At 50.6% G+C, this 14,020-nt stretch overlaps 1 protein-coding gene across 2 annotated transcripts; it reads right to left on the bottom strand.

Annotated features, from left to right (window-relative positions):
* Window positions 1-790: 790 nt before the first annotated feature.
* LOC103562407 (uncharacterized) lies at window positions 791-12,857 on the bottom strand. Of its 2 annotated transcripts, none has more exons than XR_011542211.1 (7): window positions 11,574-12,857; window positions 11,208-11,443; window positions 10,850-10,973; window positions 8,729-8,940; window positions 7,810-8,047; window positions 7,584-7,688; window positions 791-1,018 (listed from the first exon to the last, which is right to left on the bottom strand). XR_011542211.1 is itself a non-coding variant. In XM_070628350.1 (7 exons), exons 1-7 carry the CDS (start codon window positions 11,830-11,832, stop codon window positions 844-846), a joined length of 1,182 nt encoding a protein of 393 aa, XP_070484451.1. In that variant the 5' UTR covers window positions 11,833-12,857; the 3' UTR covers window positions 791-843. The 2 variants fall into 2 exon arrangements, 1 of the variants encoding a protein (XP_070484451.1); XM_070628350.1 differs by having other exon boundaries at window positions 7,977-8,047.
* Between the last annotated feature and the right edge of the window lie 1,163 nt (window positions 12,858-14,020).

The raw sequence follows: 14,020 nt of genomic DNA, 5'->3' as shown, positions 1-14,020 counted from the left end.
CTTTCCCCAACCACCCACCCCATTTATCTCCATCTCATCTCCCATAGGGCTTATCACAACTTGTACTCCTGTGGTTATTTGATCTATGTACTAGTTTACCACATACACAAAGGAAGATGCGATGTAACACACACGCACACAGGACAACAGGATGTAACACACACACCCACACACGAGGATGGGATGTAAACTCCTTAAGGGCAGGGATGCCAACTGCTTGGTTTACTATTTTCAGTCCCAAGCAAGGTGCAGGGCACGCGCAAGGGCTCAGTGAATATCGGCTGATGTCCAGCAGGCAAGCACTCTGTGAGGACTCAATCTCACACGCAGGTTTGATTCCAAGGTCAGCATGTCAAGCGGCAACAAGAGTCACAAATCTTTGAAATTCCTTAGGGAGGTGTCAAATTGGAAACAGTCCCACCAGCTCATTTTCCTCCAGAAAGGGAACAGATCACTGTTTGTAAACCTGCACCTGGAGAAGGCTTGTGTTTATGCGCTGAGCGTAGGAAAAAACGGTAGACTTCCAACTCAGTGGGGTCAAGTGAGGCCCAAAGGGGCCACAGAGTCACTGAAGGGAAGGGCAGCACTCTCTCCTCATGCACTCTGTGTTTCTCTTTCAGAGCGCACGTGTTAGCGTGCAGGCAAGGGGACTTCACAGTGGCACCAACCCGACCACCTACTGCGCGTGGGCTCAGGCCAAAGGGCCTCAGGCTTGCACTATCCTGACAACCTCTTCAGGCTGGAGGGAGCCTGCGGGACTACACAAGCCCTAGGGAGCCCTGCACAAAAGCACCGCCATGGGAACTTTATTCATTCCTCCGGCCACAGTGTAAAGGGAAGACGTTATGGGCTCCTCTTTCGGGGCGCAGACTCTGTGCTGCCAGGGTCCTTCTCTGAGTCATCTTTGGGTCTGGGCACAGGCTGGAACTTGAGCAGGACAGGCGGCGTGAAGATGGAGGACTTCACAGGAGGGGATGGCGTCTCCTCAGTGTTGGGGGAGCCACTACAGGCTGAGGTCCTGTGCAGGAGACAGCCAAGACACGTCCATGAGGGAGGACCGCAGCACGCAGGGCCCCCAGAGGTACCCACGACAAAACCCCAGGCTGCAGGATGGCTCTCAACACATTTCTACTCCCAGAAACCTCTCTCATGGATGTTTTTCCAAGGGTGTTCATGGCAGCAATGTTTGTGATTGTGGAAACCTGGAAACAATCGAAACGTCTGTCAGGGAATGGCTAAGGGCCCATGGTACAGCCATGCAGTGGGCTACACGGCAGCTGTTTAAGGAAGGAGGTGGGTCTGTATATCCCAACGAGTAAAGACGCCCCAATGGTACAGCAGTGGAAAAAGGCAAGTTGCCGAGAAGTACACGCAACATGATCCTACTTTGGTTAAAAAATTAACCAGTGCATGTGTGTGTGTGCACACGCAGAAACAAAATATTTGGAAGGGTACACAGGAAACTCTTAGCATCAGGGGACTCGTATTTCATGTATTTGTTTCTGTATCGTGAACTTTTTTCCATGGAATGATGTTCTACTTTTGCAAACTTTTAAAAACTGATTAAATATAACCCATTTTTGGTGATGGCACCATGAGAGCACAGCTCACTCAGAAAGGCATATGTAACAAGAACCTACAAATTGTCTCCATTAGTGAAATAGCTCAAGAAGCAAGAATCATTGAGTAAATGATGTTCCATCCACATGATGGAATATTTTGTATCTATTATTATTGGTGAACGTAAAGCTATTTTTAAAGTCATGGGAAAAAACACATTCTAGAGCTGGCTACAAAACTGCCTGACAGGACCCTCCCAGTTATGTAAGAAACCACTGTACGTGTATACAGATGTCTCCACGGGAAAAAACCCTACATCTAAAGACAGATGTATGCTAACAGTGGTTATATCTGGCGGCAGGAATGAATACGAGTGATTTGGTGTGTTTTTGCGTAGTTGTCAAACTGCTCACAGTAAATACTGTCATTTTAGAATCTGAAAAAAGGTAGTCCTTTTGAAAACTGTTCATACCCTTTCCCTTATCATTCCACTTCAGAAAATTAATCTGAAATTCAGGAAGAGCTTAGCACAGAAAGATGTTAATCCCAGCACTAACTATACTAGGAAAACCGGAAGCACCTAACGTGTTCACACACAGCACCCAGTGGAGTTAATCAGGGACGGCACCACATACACTGGATGTTTATTACACAGCCAGCGAAGCTCATGTTCAAAAGACTGTCAAGAGAGTACTACTCTCCAGGGCCTTAATGTTAAGTGACAAAGGCAAAATTTAAAAAATGACTGGAGGCCAGCCTGGCGCAGCGGTTAAGTTCGCACGTTCTGCTTCAGCAGCCCAGACTTCACTGGTTCGTGGCCCAGGGTTCGCTGGTTCAGATCCCAGACGCGGACCTACACACTGCTTGTCAAGCCATGCTGTGGCAGGCGTCCCACATATAAAGTAGAGGAAGATGGGCACAGATGTTAGCTCAGGGCCAGTCTTCCTCAAAAAGAAAAAAAAACCTTTCTAATTGGATCACAACTTTGTAAAACTGTGCCTAGAAAAAGCTAGAAGACAGGAACCTCCTCATGGTGAGCCTGAAGTGCTGTGCGGCTCCACTGTCCTGTGAGGACCTGATGGTGCTCAATCGTGCTTTACTTTTAAATTGTGCTTTGTAGCAATACTGCAAAAGTGTCTGCTGACAACCCCTCATCTGTCACCCAGCAATTAGTCACCTTCCTGCCCCTCCAGCCCACCTCCTCCTGATCCGATAGCCTACTGCTTCCACTTAGATGTACTTCCTGAACCTACATAACCACATTTATAATTTTAATGTCTGCATAGCATTCCATAATTATGTGAATGCACATTTAAGCTGTTTCCAGTTTTGCTCTTTTTAATTGATGCTGCCATAAACATTTTTATATAAATTGCTTCTTTTTTTTTTTCTCTCAATCAACTCCTTGGGGCCAGTTTCCAGGATTAAAAATACTAGATCAAAGAATTTGAGAACTTCTATGCCTCCTGATATGTTTTGACAGATTGCCTTTCAAAAGGACTAAGCCATCGACAAAGTAAAAGACAACTCACAGAATGGAAGGAAATATTTGCAGATCATGTCTGATAAGGGGCTTGCGTCTTTGGCAGTCCCTCAAAATAGTAAACAGAGAGTTACCATAGGACCCAGCAGTTCCACTCTTAGGAATATACCCAAGAAAACTGAAAACCATGTCCTCACGAAAACTTGTACACAAATGTTGGTAACAGCATTATTCATAATAGCCAAATACCAAAAAAAAGGAAACAAACCAAATATCCATCAACCCATCAATGGATAACTAAAATGTGGTATATTTTATTTTTGGAATATTATTCAACCATAAAAAGAAAGTCAACCCATAGAATGTACACCACCAAGAGTAAACCCTAAGGTAAACCGTGGACGCTGAGTGATCGTGATGCATCAGCGCAGGTCTGTCAGTGGTGACAACTGCGCCACTCTGCTGGGGGGGCTCTAATGAGGGAGGCTGCGCATGTGTCGGGGCAGGGAATGTATGGGAAATCTCTGTACCTTCCTCTCAATTTTGCTGTGAACCTAAAACTGCTCTAAAAAAATTAAGTCTTAAAAAAGAAACTAAAGAAAGAATTCAGTGCTGACATATGCTAGACACAGATGACCCCTGCGAACGCATGCTAGGTGAAGGAAGCCAATCACAAAAAGCCAACTTATTGTCTGCTTTCATTTACATGACAAGTCCAGAGTGAGCAAACCCAGAGAGACAGGAAGTAGGCAGTGGCTGCCTAGGGCTGAGGGATGGGGGGCTGGGAGTGACACCTAAGTGGTGCTGGGGTTTCTTTCTTTATTATTGTAGTAAAATATAACTAACATCAAATTGACCATTTAACCATTTCTAAGTGTCCAATTCGGTGGCATTAGGTACATTCCCAATGTTGTGTGACCATCACCACTATCTATTTCCAGAAGTTTTTCATTACCACAAAAAGAAACTATACCAATTAAGCGACAACTCCCCATTCTCTTCCTTGGCCCTGGTAACCTCTAGTCTACCTTCTGTCTCTATGAATCTGCCTGTTCTAGATACTTCATGTAAGTGGAATCGTACAATAGGTTGTCCTTTGGGTCTGGCTCATTTCACCTACCATGTGATGTTCTCAGTGCTCATCCACTTGTAGCCTGCATCAGAACTTACTCCGTTCTATGGGTGGATAACATTCCATGTACAGATGGATCACATTTTGTCTCTCTTGGCCAAATGGGTTGTTTCCTCTTTTTGTCTATTGTGAATAGTGGTGCTACGAACATTTGTGTAGAAGTATCTGTTTGAGTCCCTATTTCAGTTCTTTTGGGGTTATCCCCAGGAGTGAAATTACAAGATGATATATTAGTTCTAGATTTAACATTTGAGGAACCACTATACCCATTTCCACAATGGCTGCACCATTTTACATTCCCACCAGCCACACTCAAGGATTCCAGTTTCTCCACATCCTCATCAATACTTGTCATTGTCTTTTTTTTGAGGAAGATTGGCCCCGAGCTAACATCTGTGCCCATCTTCCTCTACTGTGGGATGCTGGCCACAGCGTCACTTGATAAGCAGTGCGTAGGTCTGCACCTGGGATCCGAACCTGCAAACCCCAGGCCACCAAAGTGGAGCAGGCGAACTTCAGTGCTACGCCACTGGGCTGGATCCTATTGTCTGTCTTTTTTTTTTTTTTAAAGATTGGCACCTAAGCTAACAACTGTTGCCAATCTTCTTTTTTTTTTCTTTCTGCTTTTTCTCTCCAAATCCCCCCAATACATAGTTGTATATATTTTAGTTGTGGGTCCTTCTAGTTGTGGCTAGTGGCAGGCCGCCTCAGCGTAGCCTGATGAGCGGTGCCATGTCTGCCCCCAGGATCCGAACCAGCGAAACCCCGGGCCACTGCAGGGGAGCGTGCAAACTTAACCACTTGGCCGTGGGGCCAGCCCCTTGTCTGTCTTTTTTATCACAGCCATCCTAGTGAGTATGAAGTGTTATCTTACGTGGTTTTGATTTGCATTTTCTTGATGGCTAATGACGTTCAGCATCTTTGCCTGTGCTTATTGGCCATTTGTATATCTTCTCTGAAGAAAGGTCTACTCAAGTCCTTTGCTCATTTTTTGGAATAGGTTATTTTCATTGTTGTTGAATTGATTTGCAAATATTTTCTCCCACTCTAAAATTGGATTGTAGGGCTGGTCCTGTGGCGTAGTGGTTAAGTTTGGCGCACTCTGCTTCAGTGGCCTGGATTCGTGGGTTCGGATCCTGGGCACAGACCAACCACTCATCAGACATGCTGAAGCAGCGACCCACATACAAAGAGGAGGAGGATTGGCACAGATGTAGATGTTAGCTTAGGGCTAACCTTCCTCAAGCAAAAAAAGAGGAAGATTGGCAAGAGATGTTAGTTCAGGGTGAATCTTCCTCACCAAAAAAAAAAAAAAAAAAAGATTGTAGTCATAGTTGCACAAATGTAAATATACAAAAGCCATTGAAGTAGACACTTTAAATGAGTGAATTGTATGCTATGTGAATTATCTCAATAAAAGAAGTTTAAAAAGGACAAAGTCAATTTATAATATTTTCACAGCAAAAATGAGTCTCTTTCTACGGGGCTGGCCCCGTGGCCGAGTGGTTAAGTTCGCACACTCCGCTGCAGGCGGCCCAGTGTTTCGTTAGTTCGAATTCTGGGCGCGGACGTGGCACTGCTCATCAAACCACACTGAGGCAGTGTCCCACATGCCACAACTAGAAGGACCCACAACGAAGAATATACAACTATGTACCGGGGGGCTTTGGGGAGAAAAAGGAAAAAATGAAATCTTAAAAAAAAAAAAAAAAGAGTCTCTTTCTAAAGCCTTGAGAGCACAGAATTCTCTTTACTATGGGCTTTTTGAGAGGCATATACGATACATCCCAGCAACCTTGACGTTTACATCCTTCATTACTAAGGGAGCAAACATGTTTTTAAAGTTTTGCTTACTCTTTGGGTGTCCTCTTGGGTAAACTTTCTTTCAACCGGGCATTTAGAATCAGGTTTACAGAGCTGTGGGAGTTTCTTACATAGGAAGTCATCTGAACTCCCACGCATCGCTGATGAGAATGCGAAACAGCACAGTCACCTTGCAAGACAGTTTGGCCATTTCTTACAAAACTAAACCTATTACCATGTGATCCAGTTATCGTGCTCCTTGGTATTTACCCGAAGGAGCTGAAAAGTTAGGTCCACACAAAAACCTGCACACAGATGTTTCCAGCAGCTTTGTTCATAATCGCCAAAACCTGGAAGCAACCAAGCCATCCTTCAGTAGGTGAATGGATAAATAAACTGTGGTCCATCCAGCACTAAAAAGAAACAAGCTACCAAGCCATGAAGAGACATGGAGGAACCTTAAACGCATATTACTAAGTGAGAGTAGGCAATGTGAAAGGGCTACAGACTGTATGATTCCAACTCTATGACATTCTGGAAAAGGGAAAACTACAGAGACAGTAAAATGATCAGTGGCTGCCAAGGGCTAGTGGGGAGGGAGGGAGGAACAGGTGGAGCAGAGAGGATTTTAGGGCAGTGAAACTATTCTATGTGACACTATGATGGTGGATACAGGTCATTATACAATTGTCCAAGCCCATCGAGTGTCCAACAGGAGAGAGCCTAACGGAAACTGTGGACTCTGGGTGATAATGCTGTGTCAGTGTAGGTTCATCAGTGTAACAATTACACCACTCTGGTGGGGGCTGTCGATAACGGGGCGGGTGTGCCTGTGGGGGGAGGGCAAGGGGCATATGTGAACTTTCTGCTCAATTTTGCTGTGAATCTAAAACTCTTCTAAAAAATAGTCTTTTTAAAAAAACAATTTAGGTGTTTGTGTTTTTTAAAGATTGGCCCCGAGCTAACATCTGTTGCCAATCTTATTTTTTTCCTTTTTCTTCCTCTTCTCCCCAAAGCCTCCCAGTACATAGTTGTATATTCTAGTTGTAGGTCCTTCTGGCTGTGCTATCTGGGATGCTACCTCAGCCTGGCTTGATGAGCGCTGCCACGTCCGCACCCAGGATCCGAACCAGCGAAACCCTGGGCCGCCGAAGCGGAATGTGCGAACTTAACCACTCAGCCACGGGGCCGGCCCCTCTATTTTTCTTTACAAAAGTCACCTGCTGCAATGAAACAGTCAGTGTAAATCATACTTTGGAATAACATCAATGTCACAGGAAATACTTCACAATACCATAAATCCCCGCTTTGCGAAACAGGCAGGTGTATAAACCATAGGGCCGCCCGGGGTTGATGGAACTGTTCCCTTTCCGGTGGGCCTCTGAGCTCTTTGTTTCCGATTTCTTGCCATTACAAACACTAGGAAGGGGGAGCAACTTTTCCAGCACCCCTGATTACATTAGGGTCCTTCCTGGAAGTGGAAAGGACCATCATACTGAACATTTTTCTGGCCCTCACACACACTGCCATGATCCCAGTGAGAAGCAGGGCAGGCGCCAGGCCAGGACGGCGTCCCGCCCCAGGGAGGCTCAGAGGCTCGCTTACCAGGGGAAGGCAGAGCAATGGAGCTTGTGCGCACTGCTTCTGGCCAGGTACGAGAAATGGAAGCCTCCGGGGTTGAGGACCAAGGGGGTCAGATCAACCATGCAGCTGCAAGACAAGGGAGGGTGGACACGGGACGTCAGCTCTGGTCTCCTCCCAAGCAGGCCCTCCCCAGCCTCAGAGCACATGTCTGTGACAGGCGACAGGGACTCCTGTACACAGAGCAGACCTCGTAGCCTGGACTCCTCCCCTGTGAATGAGAATAGCCACCATTCAGGAGTGTGGTGAGGATTAACTCAGAGGTGGGGAAGAAATGGCAACCGAGCATGGCACACAACGGGCTCTCCCAAATGCTCCTTTTTCGTTTGCCTCAAGCCCAGAATAAACTCCTTCCACCTCTTTGGGTTTGATGACAGGCCAGTCCAGTTTAATTTCACTTCAGACCTTGAAACTTCCAATTTTTCCATCTGCAAGAAACAAAGGAAATCTCAGAACAACTTTGGGGGCCTCACCGTGAAGAAAAACACCTTATACAAGAACTGTGAGAACTATGTGGCTTTCATTCAATCAGCAAATATGTCAGGCTCATCCTCGGTGTCCACCTTGAGTTTTGTGTCAGGGGGACAAGGGACGGGATGGGGGCTGGAAGCCGACTGAAGAGGTCCTGACCCAGCCTGGGGGATGGGCGCTACCTGGTGTGAGAGTGTAGAACAGGCGGGAGTCAGGAGGCGCAGGTGGTTAGGAAGGGCGCTACAGAGGCACTTAGACGGGGGCGTGGAGGAGGACACCCAGAGGGAGAGGTGGACATGGGGCTGGAGACATGGGGTGGGGGGAGCTGGTTCTCCACCCGTATTTTGGGAACCCCAGGATTCCGCCCAGGATGCTTGGGGCTGCCTTGCTCAGCTGAGGCCAGCAGGTGGAGCTGTGCCTTCAGCCTCACCCTGACTCTCCAACCAGAGCAGCCCCCCTTCTATCTACTTGATCCAGCATGGCTCCACTCAAGACTGCTAGCAGAGAGTGTTCTGCTGTTTAAAACAAAGTTCTGAGAGCCACTGCTGTGGGTCTGGGAGAGCTGCTGTGGTGGTTCTGAGCAGGGGGGCAGAGTGCCCCTCCCAGGGCCACATGGAGTGGGAGATGTGCCCACTGACCGACTTGCTGGGCAGCGGAGGGAAAGGACCAAAGACCCTTGGCATAGTGTAGACAGGTGACGGAGCCACCACGGAGGCCATAGTGGTGGCAGGTGGTGGCTGTGGTGGAGGTGGCAGCAGGGTTGGTGGCAGGCACGGGGAGGTCGACTGTTCTCGCAGGAGGATAGGTTGTGGTTTCTTCAATCTTGGCTTCCTTCTCTTCTTCCTGGCATCTGTGAAAAAGGTGCCAGTGAGCGCCTACCCCATGGCCAGAACAGGATAGAGTGGGGGCCAAACACAGTGGTGTGGGGTCTTCACACAGTCCCTCCAACAAGGAAGGGAGGCAGGCTCCCAAAGGGCACCACACACCAATGCCTGGACCCGCTGTCAATAGGCGCCAACAGGCACCATCTCACCAAGCCCACAACTACCCCACGGGGAAAGGGTCCTTTTGCGTCTATCTTACAAGCAGAATTGGGAGCTCCAACTGTACAAGGCACAGGTAGGATCCGCCACGCCTGGACTGTCTGACTTTAAGGGCAGAATTTCACGGGAAGTGATGAGTGTCACCCTAAAGAGGGCTGGGTTTGGCCCCAGACAGGTGGGTCACTCACCCGCCACCCCCACCTCAAGTCTCGTGGAAAGCTCCTGAGTCTGCCAGCACCCTCATGGGGTATCCAGGTGCTGAACTGTGAGCCCGCTGACTACACCAGCCCCAGGGCAATCCTGGGGGGTCTACAAAGGGCCCTTCCTCTCTAAGGAAACCCGCATGGAGGAGGTCTTGCAGAGGTGGGCTCAGGGAAGGAATTCTTGAGGGGAAGAACTCTGAAGCAAGCCCCCTCTCCTCCTTCCATGTTAGGTCTTTCTACCGGATTTGATGAATCTAGCTATTTCTACTGTCCAAAGTTGGAGACCACCAGCAAGTGGGTGTTAACAAGCTCCTCATACAGCCCGTCAGAGTGGCTCATTTAGAGTGACAATAACCACCACCAGGGAGCACTGGCCTGAAGGCTAAGAGCCTGCACCCTGGAGTACCCAAGACCTGAGTTCAAGTCTAGGCTCTCCTACTTACTATGTGACCTTGTATATGTTGGCCAACCTCCCTGGGCCTCTACTTCCTCTTCTATAAAATAAAGATAAATAACACTGATGTCACCTCGGGTAAGAGCCACATAACACTGATGTCACCTCGGGTAATAGCCACATGTGCTGTGGTCCAGCCGTCGGATGAAACGGTGATGTAAAGCACCCGTACGATCAGCATCATGGAAAGTACGACCCCCAGGGAGCTGGGCCTCCCGACAGGATGCAGAAGAAAGTCGCCCCACCACTAGTGTAGTGTATCACTGAACACAAACGCACGGAAAGAACTGAACTTGAACCTGATCAAGGCTTTAGAGCACCTGTCCAAGAAATACAGGCAGAGGGGGACCAAGCAAACACCACCAGTGGGCCATAACAACAGACAAAAACTCATAAAGTGGGATACTCCAAAGGACAACCCAGTTCTTCAAGTCAGTGGCATGGGGGGTGGGTAGTAAGGGTATCCCACCTCGAAAGGGGCTTCCACAGACCTGGCCACAGATCCTTGTTTGCCATCCCTGTGGGGTCACTAAGATGGCCCCCATTCATTCTGCTCTTACAAGTGTCCCAATATGGACACAAGTTATATGTTCACCCTAGTGAGTAGGAACCTACAAGGCCTAGCACCCAAACACAGCGTCTGAGCTTCGGTGGGTCCTGATGTCACAGACAAAGTGCAGGAAGATTTTTGTGGACTGCCCGGGAGTTCTGACTGCGGACTAGGTAAGTATCAGCTACTATTAGGGAACCGATGTCAACCATGTCAGCTGTAATATTGTAATTATGTCAGAAACTGTCCTTTTTTTTTTTATTAAGAAGCATTCTAAAGTATTCAGGAATACAACGATGTCTGAGATTTCCCTGAAAATGCTCCAGAAAAAGAAAAAGGGGGTCTAGAGAGCGAAATAAGCCTGGTGAGATGGGGACGGTTGCTGATGGCAGGTGAAAGGTACTTGAGTGTTGACTTTAAAAATAAACCCCCCATTTTTTTTTAAAGTGCCAAAGCGACGAGGGGTCCTGGGTCAGGTTTGCTGGAGCCAGGCAGAGGGTGAGCCCCACCCTGGGAGTAGACGTGCGCGCGGTGGATCCTCCTTTTCAGCTGCTCCAGGCGCTGACGCATCTCCGCGGCGCCCATACTGTTGCAGCAGTTCAGCTCCCCCTGGACGGCACAGAAGAACTTCGCCTACGACAACAGCAGGAGGAAGCCGGGCGGGTGAGACGCCCGCCCCCTGCACTCCTCAAGCCGGGCCGCCTCAGGCCTCTGGGAAACCCTACTAGCCTGCAGCTCCAGCTAGGCCCGACGGCGCCCCCCTCCCAACCTCGATGCCCCAGCCGCGCCCTGGCCGGCAGCAGGCGAGGGTGGTGACAGCACTCGCCCTCCGGTCCCCCTCCCCGCAGCCCGCCCGCCGGCCCGCACCCAGAGGAAGGAGAGGATCCCGCGCCGCTCGCACTCGGCCTGCTTGCTCTTGCGCACCACCCGCTCGGCCAGCGCCGGGTTGCGGTCGATGCTGCGGAAGAGGCGGCGCAGCGCGCGCTCGGTGTAGGTCGCCGCCTGCCTCTCGAAGTCCTCCTCGGAGATGAGCTGGCAGAAGGTCACGCTCTGGGGGAACTCGCTGTCGAACTCGTCCAGGACCTCCATCTGAGAGGAGCTGCCTGCAGGCGGAGCCACGTCGGGCGGGGCCACCCGGGGTCGGGGCGCGCCGCCCCCACCCGCCCCGGGCCGGGGCACAGGCGCCGCTCCCGAGTGCCCGGGTTCAGGTCACCCCGGGCCGCCGGGACGTACCTGCTCGCCGCCCCACCGCCACTGCGCCGCCGCTGGCTCCCTCCGCCGCCCGACCGCTCCAGCCAATCCCCCCAGAGGCCGCGGGCGGGGCCCATCCCCGGGAGACGGCCACACGTGACAATGCCCCTCTCCCCCGCTCTGGGCATGCGCTGTCGCGCCTTCGACGGGGCGAACGCTGCTGCGCTGGACAGAGGCAGGATTTTGCTGGGATCCAGCAGGACTTTGATGAGGTGCTGGCCAATGGCCACGCCAGGAACATGGTCCACACCCTGATTCTTCCAACTTCTTCAAAGCCTTCATCCCTCGGCTAGCCCAGAGGCTAGTCTCCTCCCTCTCCCGGCTGCTCCCCATCTTCACGGTCTGTAGACAACACCGCAAGGACTTCAGTCTGCCCCTAACTCCTCTATCCCCGGACTTTTCACCCTCTTCCTCTCCTGACTTACTCTCTAGCATCTAGCACCACCCCTCTCCAGCTTCTGTCCTCTCCTCCCCTTCATAACCGCTTCTTTGCTCCCTACTCGAGGTGGCCTCTTGACTGGCATCTCCAGCCCCTCCTTACCCGTTTCAAAAGGTCCTCCTCTCTTCACTATAACATCTTGGTCAATCTTACTGCCTTCTTGGTCCCCACCCAGAGGTGACTTAACTAACGCTAACCTGCGTCTCAGGCTCAGACCTCACCTGAGCTCCAGACCCACATCTAAGTGTCCGAAAGCGACGTTTCTTGGGCATTTCATGCTGAACACATCCAGACTGGCACACAACTTCTTTCCTCCCACCCCAAACCTGCTTCTTTTCCCTATCTCCTACTTGGTCAGCACTGACATCACCACTCGCCCCTGTCACTAATGAAGGGGGTGCACGCTGGACTGCTTCTTCCTGTCCCCACATCCCCCCCACCCCCACCCTGAGATCCATGGAGCATTCCTGAGAAGTCTAAGGAGATTTTTCACTTCCCGCCGCCAAATCACCAGCCCCCTAGGCTCAGCTCTCTCCAACACAGGAGGTGGCTCCCACTTCCTCCTGCTTTGAGGTCAGAGAGCAAGGTGGAGACAACCAAGGAGGAAGAAGTCCGGCCTGTGTGTTTGCCTAGGGGTGCAGGCAGACAGGTACACCTGGATTCAGATCTCCATTCCACTTTCTGACCCCACGTGACTTACAAAATGAGGCTTGACTTTAAAATATTTAGTATGTGCCTTTTTATAGACAGGACAAGCACCCTCTGAGGAGTCAAGCAGACTCTTGATTCACCCCTCCCCCATCATGGTATGCTAACAATACTTCACACTTTATATATCTACTTGTATTTTTTTAAAAGTGTTTTGGGTCCCTCCTCTGTGTAGGATACTGCCAAGAGTAAAAGAAAAGGACGTGGTCTCTGCCCTCAGGGGCTCCCAGTCTAATGAGGACTCCAGCCACAAAGAGAAAATTGCAACCTGGCAGGCTTTGCTGGAGGGATACCGGATGACGTAGAGCCCAGGAAAGGCTCCCCCCAGGAGGGAACATTCGAGCAGAGCCCTGAGTTAACAAGCCTCCCCAAGCAAGGGCAGGAAACAGCTGCAAGGGGGTCTCCAGCCAGTGGGTACAGAATCTGCACAGAAGTAAGGGTGGCCACTTCTAGCCATGGCACCTGGAGCCCAGGAGAAGGGAGGACAGGCCTGAGTCAGGTGACCTTGGGATGGAGGAACTCAAGGGGCCAGGCCTAGGACTCAGATGAGCATGTGTCTTTATCTCTCTCCCTCCCCATGGATGCCAGGGCTTCTACCCCCAGGGTGGAGGTGAAGCTAGTGTCTTGATGTGGTCAACCCGGGGTGAGGGGTACTCCCAAACACCCATCTGGAGACCTGGGCCTCCTCTCAAAGAGACAGGCTTGAATAACTGTCACGGGTTTTGCACTGTGTCAGGTCCTGATGGTGGAGGTGGCCCTTCAAGCACACCTGGGGCCAGGCCTCTTGGCAGTTCACCTCCAGCATCCCCAACTCCACCTGCGAGGGTGGGCGTGCCAGGCACCACAGTGCCCCCTGCAGGCTCAGGGCAGCAGATCTCCCTGTAAGAGAACAAGCTGGCATGATTGGTGGGCATCACCTGCAGGCTTCGGATCCCAAGTCGATCCGCCCACCCCAGAAAGTACTGCTCCTGCTGAGAACCCAGGAGAACATTCTCTCCAGAGCCTGGCCTTCCCCAAGCCTTCAAGATCGGCTGGATCCAGTTCACCTCCACATGGTCAAGGTTGAGCCGGGTCTGAGTCAGGCCCTGACAGACCCCCCCATACAAAGTAGTGGGCCTCTATTTCTGCACGTGGCCCTGACCAAATCTGGAGTCCCCAGTCTTGCCTGAGTAGCTGGTGTACAAAGATCCTCTTCAAACCAGAGCTTTTCTGAATCCGGGGCCTCTGCCCCTACACCTGTCTAACCATGACCCAGATGGAGCGCTTGTGGGGCGATTCCCCA

Source organism: Equus przewalskii, chromosome 7 (assembly GCF_037783145.1).
Source record: "Equus przewalskii isolate Varuska chromosome 7, EquPr2, whole genome shotgun sequence".
Lineage (NCBI taxonomy): Eukaryota > Metazoa > Chordata > Mammalia > Perissodactyla > Equidae > Equus > Equus przewalskii.
Note: the sequence above shows the minus strand (reverse complement) of the source record. Positions and strands in the feature narration are given on the sequence as shown.